We start from the raw sequence: 22500 nt of genomic DNA on the forward strand, positions 1-22500 counted from the left end.
AAGAATCAGGGACAGGACCTAAAAGACGGAGGAGTTTGTTCATGAGAAGATTGAAGAGAAAGGGGCTAAGTATGGGGTACTTAGCCCCTTTCTCTTCAGTCTTCTTATGAACAAACTCCTTCGTCTTTTAGGTCCTATCCCTGATTCCCTGAGGTGTGCCAAGATTGAAGGGTCGATAACCACTAACCGCCCCGCAAAGCAGAACCCGTGAGTGACAATGAGACAGGTAGCTTTCCAGCCAGCAGAACAGGTGGCCAGATACACCCAGGTGGGCAAGTTCGTCAAGGATGACGTCACGGTTTGCGACGTCAAATGCAGCTTTGAGGTCAATGAAGGCTGTACAGGAGGAGGATGTGAAGTAAGTGAGTAATTCTGCAAGGCATTGTTGTGTGCTTCGGCCTGGGAGGAAACCAAAAAGATGGGGAGAGAGCTGCTCCTGAAGAAGATTGTGGAGCCTTGCTAAAAGAAGTCTCTCGAGGACTTTGCAGATGCAGGAAGTCAGGGAAATGGGACGGAAATCAGAGGAATTAGGCTTGGGGGTGGGGATGATGGTGCTATGGGTCCAGTCTGCAGGGAGACTACCTTCGGAAAGGCTCAGGTTGAACAGTGAGAGTAGGGGATTGCCAGGGACTTGATCGATGAGTCTGAGTGTGGCGTAGGTGATCCCGTCATCGCCCGGGGAAGTTGCAGTGCCTTGCAGTAGTGCAAGGTGCAACTCATCACTGGTGATGGGGTGATCATCGAGGAGAGAGGGAGTGGAGCGAGCCTCTGCAATATGTGCTAGCCTGTTTCCGCTAGCAGCCAAGAGGCGAGCCTTGATGGGGGGAGGCAGGGATGTCAGCTGAGAATGGGTGGACCATTTGTCAACTAGGTTGTTGACATATTCCACAGGATTGTGGTGGAGAGGAGGGGAGGGGGACTCGCGTGATTGAATAACTCTTTCAACAAGCCGCCAAGCCTTAGATTGAGGAGTGTGTGCGTTAATATGCTGAAGAAAGTCATGCCAATACTCCTGGAGAACACTGTGTTTAAGGTCACGGGAGGACCTGGCTGTGGTGAGATAGGAGTGGAGGTTGTCAGCATTGCGGTCAGCACGGTACATGGTCACTGCTCTCCTAACTTCCTCCTCGCTGTCATGTTTTTTTTTATGCAAGAAAGAAGGAACCAAAGGCCAGGGGCCCCCAAACCGTTCCTCCCAAGAAAAAAAGCAAAAGCAATACAAAAGAGAGCCAAATTCAAGAGCCATTCATTTTGAGATGCCTGGACACACTGCGTTTGAAAGACTGGAGATCATAGGAAGTAGGGAATACAGACAGAGGAAGACACTTCCAGACTTGACCTGTTGCATAAATGAAGGACTGGGAGTAACGGTTAACTCTTGCATTAGAGAATTGGACAGAAAGGGGATGAGAGTTTGATGCTAGACGGGTGCTATGCGCCCGTTGTAGAGGTGGAGGGATGCAAGCGGACAGTTCAGAGGAGCAGCGACCATTGAAGTAGTGATAGAAAAGAGGTAAAGATGCAACAGTGTGGCAAGAGACAGAGATTGAAGGGAGCCAATAAGAGAAGGAGAGTTGATGAGATGAAAAGCCTTTGACTCCACCCTATTGAGAAGAGCTGTATGTGGAGAGCCTCCCCACACATGAGAGTTGTACTCTACACAGGGGCGAATAAAACCCGTGTATAAAGTCAACAGCTGTGCACCGGTAAAGAAGGTACGGAGTCGGCTTAGCACACCTAATCTCTTGGAAGCAGATTTTACAAGAGATGCTATACGATCTTTCCAAGATAAATCCCGAGTGAATGAAACCCCAAGCATGTTCAAGGATGATGCAGGATTGAGCTGGATATTATTAAACATTAGTGGGTACTCCTGTGGAAGATTCTGTCGGGTTGATAGGTGCAAAAATTGAGTTTTTGATGCATTACAAACAACAGGATTATTTTTACCCCAGTCAGAGATACGAGCCAAGTCAAACATTAGGTTTGCCATAGCCTCATCCCTTGTTTGTTGAAGTAATTGCTGAGATGGACGTTGCGGGAACCGAATGGAAAGGTGAAGGGTGGAATCATTAACGTACGAGTGGATAGGGTTAGATGTACAGCTCAGAAGGTCATTGATGAATAAAAGGAAGAGAGTCAGTGATAGGACAGAGCCCTGAGGAACACCACTGTTGACAAATCTAGAAGAACGATGGCCGTCTACAACAGCAACTACAGAACGACCAGAAAGGAAGCTAGAGATGAAGGCACAGATAGAAGGATAGAAACCGTAGGAGGGCAGTTTGGAAATTAAAGATTTATGCCAGACTCGATCGAAAGCCTTTGAGATGTCAAGTGCAATAGCAAAGCTTTCGCCAAAGTCCCGAAAGGAGGATGACCAGGAGTCTGAAAGGTAGGTGAGAAGATCGCCAGTGGAGCATCCCTGCTGGAACCCATACTGACGATCAGAAAGAAGTTGCGATAGGAAAGATGCTATAAAATTTTTCTGTTAAGAATTGACTCGAAAACTTTTGAGACACAGGATATTAAAGCAATTGGACGATAGTTAGAGGGCTGGGAATGGTCACCTTTCTTTGGGACTGGCTGAATGAGAGCAAGCTTCCAACAAGAAGGAAAGGTACAAGTTGACAGACAAAGGCGAAAGAGTTTACCTAGGCAGGGTGTAAGCACAGAAGCACAGTTCTTGAGGACAACAGGAGGGACTCCATCAGGCCCATATGCCTTGTTAGTATTAAGGCCAGTTATATCAGAAAATACATCAGCTGAAGAAATTTAAATGTCAGCCATGAGGAAGTCAGAGGTGGGAAGTGATGGAGGAATAGCACTGGAATTGTCTAAAGTGGAATTGGAGGAGAAAATCTGAGTGAAGAGATCTGCTTTATAAGTAGAAATAGCCACAGAGCCATCAGAATAGAAAAGAGGAGGGAAGGATGACGAGGTAATGTTGTTAGAAAAGTTTTTGGCAAGGTGCCAGAAGGAGCAGGAAGAATTCGAGTTAGAGAGTTGAGAGCATTTAGTACGGATGAAAATATTTTTAGCAGAGCAAAGAACAGACTTAGCACGATTCCAGACAGAAACATAAGCAAGATGTGATTCAAGGGTGGGTTGGTCCTGGTACCTTTTATAGGGCCCCTCCTTGTTGTGGACAACATTAGAACAAGCGTGATTAAACCAAGGCTTTCTTGCATTAGTCAAAGGATATGAGAAAGGAATGTATGCTTCCATGCCCGAGAGAATAACCTTCGTAATGTGCAATGTACACTCAGATGGCTCCCGTCCATGGAAGCAATAATCATTCCAGGGAAAATCAAAGAAGTACTGCCTGAGGGCCTCCCAATCCGCAGCTCCAAAGTGCCACAGTCGACGTTTCTTTGGAGGGTCCACAGACTGTACTGGAGCAATAGGACAGGTCAAGGTAATTAGGTTGTGATCGGAGGAGCCCAATGGAGAGGAAAGATTAACAGTGCAAGCAGAAGGATTAGTTGTAAGAAAGAGGTCAAGTATGTTGGAGCTCTCTCCAAGGTGGTTAGGGATACGGGTAGGGTGCTGTACAAGTTGCTTTAGGTCATTAAGGATAGAAAAGATGTAGGCTTGTTCACCAGATGGATCAGTGAAAGGAGAGGAGAGCCAAAGGTGGTGGTGAACATTGAAATCTCCTGAAATGGAGATTTCAGAGAAAGGAGGAATGGATAGAATGTGTTCCATCGTTGAAGTAAGATAGTCGAAGAATTTTTCATAGTCATTAGAATTAGGAGATAAGTAAACAGCGCAGATATATTTAGTTAGAGAATGACAGGAAAGCCAAAGCCAGAGAGTAGAGAAGTCAGAAGAATCAAGTTCAGGAACACGAGAGCAAGGTAAATCGTTCCGTACATATACACAACAGCCACCTTTGGCTTTGAAATGAGTATAGAGAAAGTAAGAGGAAACAAAAAAGGGTTTGCTGTCAGTTACCTCAGACAGCTGAGTCTCTGACGGGAAGAGAAGGTGAGGTTTAGAGGAGGAGAGATGATGTTCGACAGAGAGAAAGTTAGAGGATAGGCCGCGAATGTTGCAGAAACGAAGAAGGAGTGAGTCAGACAGTGGTTTCTGGCATCTCTCTGATTCGTCACCGGGAGAGGGGCGGATAGTGGGGGAATTTATAGTCCCCCCCCCTCCGGGGACTCCGAGGCCAGATTCAATTGTGCCATTTTTCCTTTTTTAATTTTGAAAAGGAACTGTAGTGTGTACTGTGTTTGTAGACAGCGATCCCTGACCCACTCCCCAACCTGGCGAACAGAGGTTTTCATATGACCGACTTGCAGCACTTAATGATCATAAAAAGTTTGTAGTACGGTAACTAGGGAGGTGTAAAGTTGAGCAGATGTGGTGAACGAATGACTGGCAAACTAGGTGGTGAGCATGTCCTTGAAAGCGGGTTGCAGCGGAATAGGGATATTAATCTTTTTCCTGACATGGCGGTGCTGGGAGTGTAATATGGGAATGGAATATGTGGCAAGGATGGCATTGTGGTCGCAGATAAGAGTAGGGACAATGTCAACAGTGACAGCATGTTGTACCACGTTGCTACCAAGGACGAGATCGAGTAGCCTCCCCCAACATGAGTGGATGAGGTGTGGGGAATGGATACAGATGATGGTTATTGGCAAAGTCATGGAGACGATGACCAGCAGGAGAAGCACGGGAACCGCCAAATGACGGATGAGGCATTAAAATCGCCCAGGTAACTTTTAGGTGAGGAGCGGCGAGTAGATAAAGTGGTGGGATCACCCCCAGTTGGACTGAGATAGACGTTACATATATACAAAGAGGCATCATTGATAGAGAGGCGAATTAAATGAAAAAGGAGTGAGATGAGGCAGGTGATTTGGTAATGAGGGTTTGGGGAATAGAGTGACGACTGTATGTAACCGCCTTGGCCAGAGTGGGTATGATAGCAGTGGTATCCCCGAAGCATGGGTGGGGGGGGGTCTTACTCGTAATCCCACAAAATACTATAGTTTATACTTCAGTATAATGGGAAAACAGGCAGTGAAAGGCATCATAGAAAACGAAATAATTTTGTTCGATTTTATGGTACCCTCCATTGCGGACTATAGCAGCACCAGGGGCCTGAGGCAAATTCTGCTTTGAAGCACGTATAGTACATACATACGTACATACATACAGGTAACATGTAATCCAGTACAACCAGTTTCCAAAGGTGGCTAATAACGAAGTAGTATTACTTCGTCACTTAAACTATGAATATTGGAGTACTTTGGAAGTATTTTGAATTATGAATACCTTTACCTTTACTGAAGTAATTTTTTCTCACACATATCGTACTTTTAGTTTGTTACTTTTGCTGTACAAAGCAGGCATTACACGTTACATTTTTATTCCCGTCATGGGTCAGTTTGAAGGCATGCACCCTAAAAGTGGAGACAAAATTAATGTCGACAGACGCGCGACCTGACCCAGTAACCAGCATCTCTAGACCACGCAACCATCTAAGCAGTATACCCCGCCAGCGCACGTTGAGAGAGAGAGAGAGAGAGAGAGAGAGAGAGAGAGAGAGAGAAAGAGAGAGAGAGAGAGAGTCCTACCGAGCGTCAACATTTCACTATAGTAAATCCTCCGATATGGACTTGTTTTTTCGACAGTTCAAATTAACATTTAAAAAGTTAGCAACTAATTCGAGCTACATTGGTAATGTATTCGCTTGAAGTCAAAATTTCGTCAATCGAGAAAAATATGAGTTGCACTCCCATGGTCAAGAATGCGCCTCTTGTGGGATTAGTACGCCGCTCAGTCTCCATGTAGGACGCCAAAACAACGGGTGAAGAGTAACGTCGCGTATTACACTGTATTTGTGGACAATACTACATTGGAAATTATTGAAATAGAGAGATCGAGTGAATAGTAGTGCATGTACTGTACCAGCTATGTGCATTCGGTATCTCTTCTTTCATTGTAGAACACAGGCATAAAGGGTGATTGACCTTGTTTGTTATGTGGGTAATGACAGCTTTCGAGAAGGTATGAAGGAAGATTTAATTAGGTTATTTGCCTAACATTCACTGATAATCATTATGTTGGGTAAGGACGCTGAAGTGAAAGAGCGTAATACATCAAGAGTGAAGAGTACGAAAGGCACAGGTACGACCACACGCATCGTGATGGAACAGGTCTCCGGCAGCAGCTGGGAGGTGAATGTAAACTCCAGCTGATCAAGGATGGTTCATTCCTGCCATAATACTTAGGTTTGAAATACCGGGCGTGGCCGAAGGCAAACCCCCAGTATTATTACCATAATTCAGTATCAGTGCACAGCCATATTGTGTAAGCCCAGAATCAGAGAACCGTGACATAATTCCCAGTATCATCCTAAGAGCTAGAACTAGAGTCAGTGCCAGAACAAATGTCCTTTAACTTATGGCACTTGTGTATCGCCTCCTTTGGTAAAAGAGCCTCTCGTGCAGTGACTGTAAAAGCTGTGTATTTCCCAAACCTAAATTAAGACTCCTGTCTGACTAGTATCCTGGGAGATACTCCAAAACCACCTGCCAGCCCATGTATTAATTTTGATCAGTGTATTGTGTATAAGTCTTCCTGTTCTGCAGTACTGAATTTGTCAATACATGTGTAAGGTTATCGCCCTGTGGTCTTATACCCTGTTCCTCTCTTACTGTGTCTAAGCTCCGGTCTAGAAAGGGAACCCAGCTGCACTCTAGGCGTTCTAGGGACGGGAAGCCGCCCCTTAAACATCTAGCATAACAAGTTTTATATTCATGTACTCATTTATTTACAGTACCACAACATCGTGACTTACATGTTGTTATTTACAAACCGTTGGTGAGTAATTTTTCATCTAGTAAATTCACAGTTGGGTGAAGGAAATGGATGTTGTCAGGGATTCATTATATATATATATATATATATATATATATATATATATATATATATATATATATATATATATATATATATATATATATATACTAGCCGAAAAAGTCCACCCGCAGGGCGGTTTTTTCCCGCTAACTCCAGCTGATTGGGCCTTCGGTCAACTTTTCAACATACTGTTAATCCTAATAAATTATATACCAAAACACTCCGTGGATCATGCTGATTTAGAATATGTATCATATGTGGGGGTAGACCCTGAGGAAGCCGAGTTTATGGGTAACAAACATACACTGGCCTTTATTATATATATATATATATATATATAGTATATATATATATATATATATATATATATATATATATATATATATATATATATATATATATATATATATATATCATCATCATCATCATCATCCGGACCTCCTTTCCCACCCAAGGGCAGGGTGAGGAGCAACAGTGTCCAGACAGCACAAACTTGCCCGGTCCAAATAGGCCACACTTCCATTTACTCATCATTCAAGCCCCCGGAATCCTGGCTCCACCGGATACGCCAAAAACATTCACCACATTCTGCAGCTTCAATCAAACGTATCCGATTGAGTTAGTCCGGATTCTGCCTTGCTCACAAGGGGTGCCAAAATCCCTGATCATGCACTTCTCATAACATTCATCCAGCCAGCTCGATCTCTTGTCAGTTCCCTAACCTCACCGATTTCCAAACCTCTCTTCCTCAAACACTCATCCACCATATCTCTCCACCTTCTCCTTGGCCTACCTCGCCTCCTCCCTCCTTCAAATTAGCTCAGGTATACCTTTTTCACCACTCTGTTGTTATCCATTCTTTCCACATGACCATACCATCTCAGGACACTCTCTTCGATTCTGGTGTCCACAGACTTCCTTACCCCACACCTTTCACGAATCACATTATTTCGTATCCTGTCCACCCTTTGTACTCCACATACATTCCTCAGCAGTCCCATCTCCATTGCTCATACTCTTGACTTTTCATTTTCATGCCACACCATAGTCTTACACCCATATGTTAAAGTTGGCACTAACACTCCCTCATGTAAGCCTCGTGCAGCTGCAACACTCAAGCCTCTGTTTCTTATCAAGGCCTTCATTGCACCAGCTACTTTTCTTCCTTGTGTTACTCTGCTTTCAACTTTTGCACATTTTCCTCTCTTTTCTATCACTGTGTCCAAGTATTTGAACTCTCTCACCAATTTCAGTCTTTCTCCATTCACTGTGACATCACACTGGGAGTCACCTTCTCTCTCAGTAACCATCACATTACTCTTCTTAACATTTACTCTCAAGGCACGATGCTCACAGACATCAGCAAAACTCTACAGTAGTCTACCAAGTTCTTGTCCGGTACTTGCAAGCAGTACTGCATCATCAGCATACAACAAATTTGAGATATTCCATCTATAACCATTCATTACCAACGCCATCCCTCTCTCCATTACTCGTGTTTTTACTTCTCTCATCACCCCATCCATATATGTATTGAACAACCATGGGGACATCACACAACCTTGTCACGCATCCACACCGATTGTGGACCATTCACTTAGATGCCCTTTAACCCTTACCCAAGCTTCGCTACCATCATAAAAACTCTTAACGGCACCTAGCAGCGTACCATCTACACCAAACATGCGCAAAACTTTCCACAGTCCCTCTCTGTCTACTTTGTCATATGCCTTTTCCAGATCCATGAATGCCATAAATACCTTATGGTCCTTCTCACAAGCATTCTTTGCTATCTGTCTCACTGCAAATACTTGATCCACACATCATCTGCCACTCCTAAAGCCACCCTGTTCATCACTCACTAGGATTTCTGATATCTCTCTTACTTTCTCTATAATGATTCTTACATATACCTTCCCTACCATACTCAATAAACTTATGCCACGATAAGTCTTGCATTCACTTCGCTCACCTTTATTTTTGTACAGGGGTACAATCACAGCCTTTTTCCACTCTGCAAGCACAGTTTCACTCATCCATGCCTTCCTACATATCTCCAACAAGCGCTTCATTCCACTCTGTCCACTACGCTTAAGCATCTCTGCATACACCCCATCAACCTCAGCTGCTTTCCCATTTTTCAGCCGTTTCACTGAGCTTTTCACCTGTGCGAGTGTCACGTCTCCTGGCACTGCATGCCTTCTCTGCACATCCCCCAAACCAATCATGTTTACAGCCGTTCTGCTCTCTCTAATCCCATTCATCAGGCTTTCAAAATATTCTTTCCATCTGGTCCTTACTTCATCTCCGTGGGTTAGTAACCTACCACCTGCATCCTTCACACCATCACATTTCTTTCCGCTTTCACTTCCACGTTTCCGCACCTCTTTCCAGAATAACTTCCTACTTTCAGAGTAGTTCGCTTTCATTTTTCTTCCCAGATCATCATTTACCTCCTTCTTTTTCCTCTTCACTAGTCTCTTTACGTGCTTCTTGCTCTCGATATACTCAGTTCTTATTTCAATTGAACCCCTGTCCTGTAACCACTTTAGCCACTTCTTCCTCTTTTCCTCCACCGCTCTTTAACCCCCTCATCCCACCATGCCGTACCCTTCTTTTTTGTTGATACTCTTGCCACGCCACACACCACTTTAGTATCCCTAACTAAGCAATCCCTATGTGCATTCCACAGGCTGTCCAGATCCAATCCATTCCAGTTCACTGATTCTAACTCGTCCTCTACCTTGGTCCTATAATCATCTGCCATTTCTTTGATCCTCAGCTTCTCAACTTTCAGTCTTTCTCCCTGACTGCTCCTCTCTCTCTTGATCCACCTTACTCCTCTCAGCTTGATCTTGCATACCACGATCATATGATCTGACAGATCTCCACATTGTCCTCTCACAGCCCTCGTATCAGCAGCCATTCCTATCATCGACCTCTCTACGAGCACGTAATCAATCAGGCTTCTTTCAACACGATCCCCGTTTCCTCTATACCATGTATATATATGTGCATCTTTGTGTTTGAAATACTAGTTACAAATGCACAACCTCCTCTCCTGACACATATTCTTTAGTCGATTCCCATTATCATTTTCTCCTGGTACTCCACTACAACCCATTATGTCATCTTCAAGACCAGTGCCTACTCTTCCATTCATATCCCCCATCACGATCACTTTATAGCTCCTGGGCATTTCTCCCACTACTTCACCCAGCTCATCCCAAAACCTGTTATATCTCTGATGCAAGAAATCACTGAACATCAGAAATTAAAGAACACATGTGGGTCTTAATTGCAGCTATAACGATTCTGGCTATTCCACTTATCATGCTCTCTCTTCACCTATCATATTTTAAAGGATACTGTTAATAAACTGGTGAATTTTTGAAATTTACCCTGTATTTTCAGGACATTGGCAGAATCAGTAGAGAGGCGGCCTGCAGTCCTAATGGACCCAGGTTCGAATCCCGGCTGGGGCAGGGAGCAGTTTAAGGATTTGAATTTCTTAAAAAGCAGACTTTTCTGATCTACCAGATGACCCGCCGACATGTCATAAAAGTACCCCCGCTAATACCCTTACACCAGTCCTGTATGAGACAGCCCTAGCATGTATTCAATATGGATGGTGGGTGTTTGCGCCGAAGTGGTGACATGTGGAGATGTAGGAGGACTACTGGGCCCCAACGAGGACTACTGGGACTTGGGAATAGGCCCTGAATCCTTTGCCCAGAGTTGGACACGTAAAAAAAAAAAAAAAAAAAAAAAAAGTTACTCTTTAGCATGTTTCTTTTTTAGTTGTACTTTCTTGACCAACTGCAAACTTAACTTTGTACTTTTACTCCAATAGACTTTCAGCAGAGTAACTAATTTTACTTGAATAAATTATGTAAGCACTTCATACAACACTGTTTCATGGTTGGGTCGATGGCAGCTCCACTGGTCTAGACCATTCATGAGGGTAACCTGACTTTCCTCAACTTCGTGTGTGCCACTGATGGGATGACAGTATAAACGTACTCAGGATATTCTGAAGCCTTATCATCCATGTGCGAGAGCTGCTGCGTCCGATAAACGAAATATGAACCATATTTGTCCAGGCGATGTTCACCAGGCCGTCACATCTTGCACCTTACTACAAAACGTCAGGCAGACCTAGTATGAACCTTGGTACGGAGAGGGCAAACAACATGCATCCAGTTACTGGGAAGATGAGAGAGGACATGATATACTTTTATTTAGGAGGAAAGAATCCCGAATAGAGAGTGGAAACATTAGGTGTGAGTAGAACAGTAGAAAGGTGAATTAGGCACTTGTGGGAGGAAAGCACAACAGTCAGTGGCCATTGTTTGGGTCTCCCTAGTGTTACCACACCAATACAGGACCAGGAAATAATCACAACAGTGCAAGGTAGCACCTTGTGCTTATTTCGTAAGAGGTGAAGTGCACTTAGAATGAAACACACGAATAGTTGTGCGTAGACTTGGGTCTTCTTGGTTGTTTGTTCTAACACCACCCTGTGAGATTCATGTCGCCACTCATAACAAAACATTCGATTATCATTATCCCGTACAATGCTATCGACTTAGATCTGTCCCCTTCAGAAACGCCGGTGACATAGATCTACGGCCCCTTCAAAAATGCCTGTGACGTAGCTCTACATCCTGCGGCATTGAGAAGTCATTGCAAGCAACCGAAGTAAAATGGAAGGTAATATCGTGTCTCGCTAACTTCAGACATTTCTCTGCTATGCCTACAGCACTGATTTAGGAGCACGGGAGGCGAGTGAATCATCACAGGCTCACAGCCGTGCTGCTCTGTCTGTAACCATGAAGATTTCAGAGGTCGAATGGCATCAACCTGACTCGATTCAACCAAGTTTCTGGCTTTGACAATTACTTTTATTAGTGTCAGGGATCTTATATTAATGTATTAAGCCCATTTAGCCGGAAAAAAATATCCAAAGTCGATTCACAAGCTCACAGCCGCTCTGCTGTCTCAGTAACCTCGAACATTTCAGAGGTAGAGTGGCACCAACCTGACTCGATTCAAGCAAATATCTGGCTTTAGTGACTACTTTCATCAGTGCCAGGGATCTTATGTTGGTATATTAACCCCATTTACCCAGGAAAAAAAAATCCAAAATCGGCCAGCATAGAGGGGTATGTGTGTGTGTGTGTGTGTGTGTGTGTGTGTGTGTGTGTGTGTGTGTGTGTGTTTTGGCCAGTACGGTACGGGTTATAGATGACTTATTTAAATGTGGTGGTAGTGCGTTTTCCAAGGGGGATAATTCATGATCGTATCTTGGAATGGGGACTGTCTCAGAGCTTGGATGGCTGATGTAGAATAAGTTAATACATCGATCTGTCTATCTATTGCCAGTCGCCTTAATCCCATACGGGGTGGCCACAAACAAATCGCCTCCACGTCACCCTGTCCCCCGCCATTTCACTGCCCTCCTCCCAGTTCACACCCTCCTCTCTCATATACCTCTCCACTCCATCCCTCCATCTCATCCTTGGCCTTCCCCTCCCTCTCTCCCCCTCCACCTCACTCACATACACTCTCCTCGTCTCTCACTCTCCATCCTATCCACATGGCCAAACCACCTCAGTGTATTTCTCCTAACGCTTCCTATCACATCCCCATCCACACCACAACGCTCTTTCACATCCTTATTTGTCAGTCTGTCTCTCCATGTGACTCCACAGGCTCCTCTCAAATAACTCATTTCCACTGCTCTCACTCTTGTGTCATTAAATTTCCGCCAAAATAGAGACTGACACAAGCAAACAAGTGCTTGGCTAAAACTACAGTATATGTCGAACATTTCAGGAGGCAAGAATTTACTCAGGTTTGTAGCAGCGTCATTTAAAACGACGAAAAGAAATATATAAGTGCCAGGTTTTCAAAATTCGGGCTTCGTTTTCGGGGAAATAAAACAACGAGAGTAAAGTATTCTCCTTTGTTATATTTATGTTACAAAGCTTTTTCAATACTTCAGTAGTGTATCATGGTACTTTGCCACACAGGTGCTCACATCAATAGAGAAAAATCACGGTAACTGAACACGTACTCGGGATGAAGTATTTATGACATGGTCTTAAAAAAGAGAACAGATGAGAAACTTCATATTAAAGCATGTAAAATTAGCAGTGGGAAAAACACAACTATTTATAGTTACTATTTCGCCTAGTTATCAAAACTATGTTTGCATCCACAGGCTCTTCACCAGGAGCAGATGGCAGCCCATGTCAGTGCTACCAACCGTCTGTTTGACACAGAGCAGAGCTCACCAGAACTTGAGTCTTTCAGCAGGTTTTTTCACCAAATTTCAGGACACCACTTTTGTCTTTGATTGTACAGGCGGGTGCCTAAGACACTAAGTCAAGGTCTGTTATCCACATAATACGTTAGCACCAACTCCAGATAACACTGGTGTACAAAGAAAAAAAAAATCTGAGGCAAGCATGTGAATAGGTGTTTTTGACTAATTTTGATATGCTTAATTCAAATTTCTAAACAGTTTTGCTCTATCACCTCTAGTTTTTTTGCTTTCACATATCCCGTTTTTTATTATAATGCATATATTTATAATGAGTTTATTTCATATATTAAAATGGCATATTACAGAACGAAACAAAACAGACACAGAACACTGACAGAAATAAATATTACCATTACTTGGATATAAGCATATATACACACCATAGTACTACAGACAGTCAGAGGTGAGTTTTTTTGGACGATCTGGTGTACTTTGCCTCCGGGATGTCGCGCAGGAGCATCCAGCAGAAGTCCCCCATCATGCTGGGGTTCCACTTGCCTTGGTAGTTGCTCTCCATCTTTGTAATATCTTGGTGGAACCTTTCCCCATGTTCGTCACTTACTGCTCCGAGGTTCTGGGGAAAGTTGAGGTGGGAGTGGAGAAAGTGAATCTTGAGAGACATTCGGCACCCCAGATTCTGATAAGCCTGCAACAACCTCTCGACACGCTCTTGGTAATCTAGTGCCTGTGTATTACTAAGGAAGCCATGGCAGAGTACCTTAAATGCTTCCCATGCTCTCAATTCCTTCAAGGTGAGCTTCCCCTCGAATACCTCATCCTTCAGCACCTCCCGGATCTGAGGTCCGATGAAGATGCCCTCCTTGAGCCTAGTAGAACTGAGAGCTGGGAACAGAGTGCACAGGTGTTGGAATGCAGCGTCATCCTTGTCCATGGGCTTCATGAAATTCTTCATAAGGCCAAGCTTGATATGAAGAGGGGGAAGAAGCATCTTGTTCATGTCCACCAGAGGTTTTTCCTGGGCACTGTGTTTCCCAGGCACGAAAGTGCTCCTAGACCCCCAGTCCTTCTGCGTATAGTGCTTGATATGTTTGAGCTTGTTGTGGCGCGCGTTTTAAACCAAGTTCCAAGAAAATAGGACGGTAAATGGATTTTTGACGAATATTTTGGGTCTAGGCCTATATGTATACAAGTACATACATGTATACATGTATATCTCAAAAACTAGAGGTGATGAGTGAAAACGGATTTCGAATCTGAAATCAGCACCCCAAAATTAGGTTAGAACACCTAATTTCATGCTTGCCTCAAATTTTTTGTAAACCAGTGTAAGTGGACACGTGACCCATTTTCCTGGGGTTTATCCTGCACGCAGGGTAATATCTGAGAGTTAACCCGGAGTGAAGGACACCAAGGGGAAAGCCACAGAATTCATGGCCGGAGGAGGTCGATCACTTCAATCGAGAGATACTTAGAGAGAGAGAGGGGGGGGGGGAGAGCCGCTGCCTGGAGGTTTACACGAAGAGACCCATTTGGGTGGAGTCGAAGGGTGTGAGACTGTGCTTCCCGCGGCTTTTGCCCCATTATGATGATGATGCTGATGATGATGATACATACATTGGTGGGGTATTGCCGTATGTCACAGTATCACAGATCACAAAAGTAAATGTTGCCATATTATTTTCACTTGTTGCCACTGTAATGCTCGTATTTATCTGGGGCTTCCCTACAAACGTGGGGCCTGAGGTGAAGCCTCATTATCCTCCTTGTATATCCGCCTCTAGGTACCAGAACGTGTTTTGTTTTGTATTTGTACTTCCCATTCAAGTGTCCTTCCCTGTGAATTTATTTATGTTACGCAGTTGTTTCATCCTGCATTGGCCTGTTTACGTTTACCTGCCATATTGTACCTGTTCCTTCTTGGCCTTCAGCAGTATCTTACCTCAGTTTTGGGTCTTAGTCTGATTAGTTAAAATGTAAATTTAATCAGCCACACCCCTAGGGCTGACCGTGGTGTTGTCGGTATCATACAGCCTGCACAAATGAATCGTAGTTTCGACAGGGTATTCATCGAAATTTGTTTTTTAATCAGTGTATTGGCGGTTACGGTCCAGTTTTGATGGTTTCCTTCTCTTTCATATAAAAAAAAAATCGGTTACGATAGGTTATTGGTCGTAAGCGTGTTTGTGAATCTCAGCCACTGTTCGTAGCCATCCTCTCGTTTGTATACTACCCAGAAAATTCCATTCATTTGTCCCTGCATCATATCAGTTCCCTCTCATTACAACTCAGAAAAATCAGTTCCTATATGAATTTTACCAGATGTATTCGTACGCAGAGCTGAACTAGTGTACAACCTCGATTGTAACTTTGACGGTATTATGTCTTGGACTGGAAGAGTATTGGCAGAATGTTGGTAACACTGGTGAAGTTGTATTATGTCTTGGACTGGAAGAGTATTGGCAGAATGTTGGTAACATTGGTGAAGCAGCAGTATTAGTAGTTGTTCCCTAGGCAGTCTGGCCGAACAGCTCCGAGTCCCTAAGGAAGGCCATGGCCGAGACCGGGCTTTCCCACAGAACTCTCCAGGAGTGTATGTTGTGTTGTTGGCGTCGGTGATTGTGTGCAATGCAGTCTTCCATAATGTGCTTAATAGTATGGGGTGCTGTGTCACATTCTGGACAGGCATCTGCGACGGAGTCATCCAGCCTCTTCTGGTAACTTGAAGAGGGCTGGATGATGCCCAAATCTCAGCCTGGCCAGGTGGACCCTGTCCTCACGAGGGAGATAGTATTCAGAAGGGTGGATATCAGGAGGCCGTGCATGCAGCTGTGAGTTGTCTTTAAATGACTGAATGGAGCGGCGAGTGATTTGAGTGTGGATATGCTTCTGGAAGCTGGTCTGAGGCGGGCGGGGGGTGGGGGGGAGAGATGACTGTATTTGTGTATGATATCGTGTGCTGGGTGTTGTTTTGATGTTCCTTGGTGTGGGTGGATGTGCTCTCATGTAGTGTGGTGGATGTTGTGGGTTTGTGGAGGCTGCAGCAAGAATTTGGGTGCCTCTCATGTCTAGGTGATCCTTGACTTTGAGGACTGTGGTTTCTTGATGTAGGTGGTCTGTGGGTGTAGTAGCTGTGCAGCCTGTGATTATTTTTAAGGCCTTATTCTGTGTGGTCTGTAGAGTGTTGTAGTGTGTTTTATTGAGGTTAGGAGCCCAAGCAGGGCTTGCATAATTCAGCACTGAACGTATATATTGTTTGTATACTGTGGTGGTGGTTTCTTTGTTGTGTCCGAATGTTGTATGGGCAAGTGACCTCAAGGCACTGAGTCTTGGTGTTATTTTATTTTTAATGTTTGTGATGTGTTGTTTAAATGACACTGATGTATGTTACACCAAGGATTGTGTGTGTGTGTGTGTGTGTGTGGTAGTTGAGTGTTGTTTATGGTGAGGTGTGGAATGTGACTATGTTCTGCTGTCCAGTTTGTGAGAAGGGTCACTGTAGATTTGGCTGGGGCTATTTTGAGCCTGTTTGTGGTGAACCATTCGTGTAGTGTGTTGAGGTAAGGTTGGAGGATGTGTGCAGCTGTGTTTGCGTTTTGGTGTGTACATGCCTGTGTTATATCATCTGCATTGGAAGCTATGTGTATCTGTTGTGTGTGGGTGTGGGTATGTCGTGCATGTATAGGTTGAATAATGTAGGGGACGAAACAGATCCTTGGGGGACGCCATTTGTGAAGTTTCTGATGTTCGAAGACTGACCGGCAGATGTTACATGTGCACATCTTCCTGCTAAGTAGTTTGCCAACCATCTTTTTGTGTTATTGTGCATGTTTGTGTTGAGTATTTTGTTTGTGAGATTGTGGCGGGGGATAGCATTAAAAGCTTTGCTAATGTCTAGTGTGACTAGGAGTGTTTTGTGTGGTGGCCTAGCTGAATTCATGCCATCAAAAACTCTCTGTGTAAGGTCTGTAAGAAGGGTGTTTGTGGAGTGTAGTGGCCTAAAGGCATTTTGTGATTGGGCTAGGGGAGTGTGAGGTGTAACTAGTTGTAGTACCAGTCGTTCAGTGACTTTAGAGGGGGTGCAGAGGAGTGTGGTGGGGCGGTGTGAGAAAGGTAACGTGGGGTCTTTGTTGGGTTTAGGGATAGTGATGATAATGCCATGCCTCCAGATGGTGGGTATTATGTTGTGTGAGAAGCTGTAGTTTGATATGTTGGTGAGTGCTTGTATGCCTTTTGGTCCAAGGTGTTTAAGGTGAATGTTGTTTATGTTGTCTGGTCCACAGGCAGATGAGTGCTTAAGGTTGCTGATGATGTGCTTCGTCTGGTTGTAAGTGAAAGGTGCGTAGTCTGAGTCTGTGGGAAACTGTTTCTTACTTCGGATGATACGTCGGTCGTTGCGATAGGGGTTTAGATGGCTGACATGTGAAAAGTGATTGATGAGAATGTTTGCTTGTTGTTTGTTTGAAGGTATGGTGTCTGTTGTTGTGATGGCAGCATGTGATTGTGGTGTTGCTGTTGGAGAGTGTGATGCTGTTTAGTGTTTTGTAGAGTTTACTGGTGTTTGTTTTGTGGTCAAGTGTTTGGAGATAATTTTTCCAGTTTAGTGTTTGCTGTTCTGATATTTTATTGTTTATCTGAGTGTTGAGTTCTTGTATTTGTTGTACGGTGTCTTGTGTATGGGGTGTTGGGGAGTTTCGCAGTGTGTCCCGTTGTCTGATGAGGCCTTGAATTTCTGGTGTGAAGTTGGGGTTGTGTCTCTTTCTGTTGCCTCTAGGGATGTGTTCTTTGTCTGTGTTTTGTAGAATTGTATTGAAAGTGTGCACAGCGGTGTTGATGTTTGTGATGGGTGTACTGTTTAGTGTTTCGAGATGTTGTTCTGTTTCAGTTACAAAGGCCTCCCAGTTGGCTCTCTTATAATTAGTGTATGTGTGTCTGTGGCCAGCCGGGGTGATTCTGGTTTTGGTAATGATGATGAGTGGAAGGTGATCAGATCCAAGGGTTTTGACCACTCTCCAGGATATAGTGGGGCGAGGTTTGGGGAACAGGTGATGTCTGGGGATGATGGGAGGAAGAGGGCTTGGTGTGGGATATGAGTATGTTGATGGAGATTGTTCAGTATGAAAAGATGATCTGTCTGGGATTGTAGTACCAGCCCTCTGTCTGTGTCGGGTGAAGTTGTATTATGTGTTGGACTGGGAGAGTATTGGCAGAACATTGGTAACACTGGTGAAGTTGATGAACATTAATGCTAGTCTTCTTGTTTCAGCAGCGCGAGAAGGTGCATCAAGGACATCGCCGTCAGGATGGTGAAGTACGCGGGAGTGCAGGAGCGAGAGAATGTGTTACTCCCCACCACGCCGGACGGCCCCCCGTCTGTCATAATACAGCCCTCCAAGACCAGGGAACGACGGGCACTACTGGAAGATTCAGTCGAACACCCCATACTCACCTGTCTTTATAAAATGGACTTTGGATGGGCACAGGTGACTGTCGGGTAGTTTTGTTTGTGTAGATAGACACATATATAAATTGACAGAGTTAAACAGTGAGATACCGTAGGTGTATATATTTTATCCAGTGTGTCACAAGAGCCTCTGTGCCCTGTCGGGCCTTCTCTGAGCCACGCTTTACTTTGGAGCAAGTGCTTTGCAGCCGTGTAGGGCCCCAGAACACTTGCCCAGGTGAAAACTGCTTCTGACCCACCACCATTACGTCTACCACCACCACCATCAACGATCACAGCTACCACCACCACTATAATCAGTTATCACAGCCACCATCAACACCACCACTAAAGCTACCACCACCACCACCACCACCACCATAATCAGTTATCACAGCCACCATCAACACCACCACTAAAGCTACCACCACCACCACCACCATAATCAATTATCACAGCCACCATCAACACCACCACTAAAGCTACCACCACCACCACCATAATCAGTTATCACAGCCACCATCAACACCACCACAAAAGCTACCACCACCACCACCATGACTCTCATCACAGCTACCACCACCACCACCACCGAAGCCACCGTCACAGTTACCACCACCACTTATCACAACTACCACCACCACGACCACCACCACAACTCTCATCACAACTACCACCACCACTCTCATCACAACTACCACCACCACCACCACCATAATCAGTTATCACAGCCACCATCAACGCCACCACTAAAGCTACCACCACCACCACCATCACCATCAGTTATCACAGCCACCATCAACACCACCACAAAAGCTACCACCACCACCACCACCACCATCACTCTCATCACAGCTACCACCACCACCACCGAAGCCACCGTCACAGTTACCACCACCACCACCACTCATCACAACTGCCACCACCACCACCACTCATCACAACTGCCACCACCACCACCACTCATCACAACTACCACCACCACCACCACTCATCACAACTACCACCACCACCACCACCACCACAACTCTCATCACAACTACCACCACCACCACCACTCTCATCACAACTACCACCACCACCACCACCATTCTCATCACAACTACCAGCACCGAAGCACCATCACAATTACCACCACCACAGCTACCACCATCACCTCCACAGCTACCACCATCACCACCACAGCTACCACTACCACCTTCACCACCACAGCTACCAAGACCACCTATCACCACCACAGCTACCACCACCACCTATCACCACCACAGCTACCACTACCACCATCATCACCACAGCTACCACTACCACCATCATCACCACAGCTACCACTACCACCATCACCGCCACTGCTACCACTACCACCTATCACCACCACAGCTACCACCATCACCATCACAGTTACCATCACCTTCATCACAGCCATCACCACCACCACCTATCACCACCACAGCTACCACCATCACCATCACAGTTACCACCACCTTCATCACAGCTATCACTACCACCACCTATCACCACCACAGCTACCACCATCACCATCACAGTTACCACCACCTTCATCACAGCTATCACCACCAGCACCTATCACCACCACAGCTACCACCATCACCATCACAGTTACCACCACCTTCATTACAGCTATCACCACCACCACCTATCACCACCACAGCTACCACCATCACCATCACAGTTACCACCACCTTCATTACAGCTATCACTACCACCACCTATCACCACCACAGCTACCACCATCACCATCACAGTTACCATCACCTTCATCACAGCTATCACCACCACCACCTATCACCACCACAGCTACCACCATCACCATCACAGTTACCATCACCTTCATCACAGCTATCACTACCACCACCTATCACCACCACAGCTACCACCATCACAGTTACCACCACCTTCATCACAGCTATCACCACCAGCACCATCATTTCCTGCCGAGTAAAATCGATGTTCTTTGCATCAGTGAAGAAACAGACACAAGACTGGGGTTGTACGATCTCTCTCTCTCTCTCTCTCTCTCTCTCTCTCTCTCTCTCTCTCTCTCAGTCCCTGAAATGAGGAGGAGGAGCTACAGAAGAAGGCATCATCATCCTGCAGTGCACCGCGTTCACTTTGAGATGAGCCTCAGGTTGCAACACTACTACGCTACTCTCTTTACTCCCACGGCCCAAATTCTCGTCCCTTTTTGCGGCTTATTTCACGGAGCTCACTGGCAGGCAAAGACAGGGTTACGGGACTACATTCTTTCCATACCAGTTCTTCATGACTGCTAATTTACTTTTACACCTGAGCACTGAAGATTTACAGGTGTCTATTAGGCCAAGTTAAAGTGAAAGAACTGTGCTACACTGTCGGCTTGGTATATTCTGTTTTTGCTACCACCAGATGACTGTACAATACTTATTTCTGGAAAGTTCTCGCGTATTGAAGGAAGAAACCCCTTTCATAGGATGACGGAATTATTATTATTATTGTAATGCTAGGTGTTTTTGGGTCGGCTTCCCGTCCCCTTAACGCCTAGTGTGTAGCTGGGTTCCCTTTCTAGACCGAAGCTTAGACAAATAAGACAGAGGCAGGACACAAAAACTTAAGGCAACGACCTTACATGTGTATTGCTAAATTCTACAGTGGAACAGGCAGATGTCACAAATACAGTTATGCTGAACAATTATAATTCTAAGGCTTAGATATCGGGTGTTAGTATCGCACAGGATACTATTTAGGACAAGATCAGGGAAGGTGAATAGCATTTAGGACAGAGAAGCTAAACACTCATTTTGGGAAAGTGTAGGTTCTGTATACTGGTGGAGTTTGTGGCACTATTTTCACTGCTTGCAGGCTAATTGGTTTGTCTGTCGTGTCGTTAATTATTACTCTTGCACTGGGGCCTCCGTATGATCTTAATGTGAGGCGGAGTCACTATATGGTAACGTGTTCACTTGCGATAGACTTATTTCACTGCCTTGCCGTGTTCACTGTTTCACTGTTATCTTACTTATTCCACCTCTCTTTTATATTATTACTGTTGCTTTTCTCACTGACTTTCCATATTCTGATAACTCACTGTTCTACCCTTACTTCACTATGTCACGGACACTGTCCTTTCACTGTCACTCACTTTCGGGACAGCGTACTGGCGGTCAGGTACAAGGGCGGCGGGAATGACTCAGCCTCACTACTGACGGGGCTGAGTTCCGCCAGGGGCCTCCGTTTTCAGGGGCCACGGGATCACTGCAAGAGCCTTCTCTCTCGTCCGGGGCTGCTGGTGGCGAAGGGTCCCACACTTTCAGGGCTTGGGGCGGGAGTCTGGCCCTCAGGGCTGGGGCCGAACAGCTGCCTGAACCTCTCGCTCAGGCGCCTGATGAAGGACGAAGATCTCTGGCGCCGGGGTGAAGGGATGTCTCCCCCGGGGGTCCTGGGGGCGGTCTGGAGGTCCCGGGGGCTGCATTCTCTGGTGGTTGGGACGCCATCAGGAGTGGGCTGCGGCGTCGGCCTCCGTCAGGGTCCATCAGGCGGGTCCTCTCAGGAAACGGCTGTAGTGAGAAGAGCCCAGTGGTAGTTACAGGGCCTCTCCAATACTCCTCCGGGTTGGGGTCTTCCTCTGGGTCGTAGGTTGGTGGGCAGGAGTCATCACCTAACAGAGGATCGGCTACCGGCCGTCTCCTGCTGTAGGGCCCGGCTACTGGCCATGGCCTTCTAGGGGCATGGCTACCGGCTGTCACTAAGGCCCAGCTACTGGCCATGGCCTTCTAGGGGCGCGGCTACCAGCTGTCACTAAGGCCCGGCTACTGGCCGTGGCCTGGGGGAGGGAACGGCTACAGGCCGACTCAAGGGGACCTTCAGAGCGGCTACCGGCCATCTCCTCGTTACC

The 22500-nt window shown here is 45.5% G+C and overlaps 1 protein-coding gene across 1 annotated transcript in view; it reads left to right on the forward strand.

Moving 5' to 3' along the window:
• The window catches only part of LOC145417459 (organic cation transporter protein-like), a 330895-nt gene that overhangs the window by 67613 nt on the left and 240782 nt on the right, over nt 1-22500 (forward strand). Inside the window, exon 2 of the mRNA XM_080286154.1 lies at nt 18438-18651. Within this exon, the coding sequence (XP_080142280.1) occupies nt 18472-18651 (180 nt within the window). The 5' untranslated portion in view covers nt 18438-18471. The remainder of the gene's footprint in view (nt 1-18437; nt 18652-22500) is intronic.

Source organism: Coenobita brevimanus, chromosome 110, assembly GCF_032717465.1.
Source record: "Coenobita brevimanus isolate Jiangsu-jjx chromosome 110, ASM3271746v2, whole genome shotgun sequence".
Classification (NCBI taxonomy): domain Eukaryota; kingdom Metazoa; phylum Arthropoda; class Malacostraca; order Decapoda; family Coenobitidae; genus Coenobita; species Coenobita brevimanus.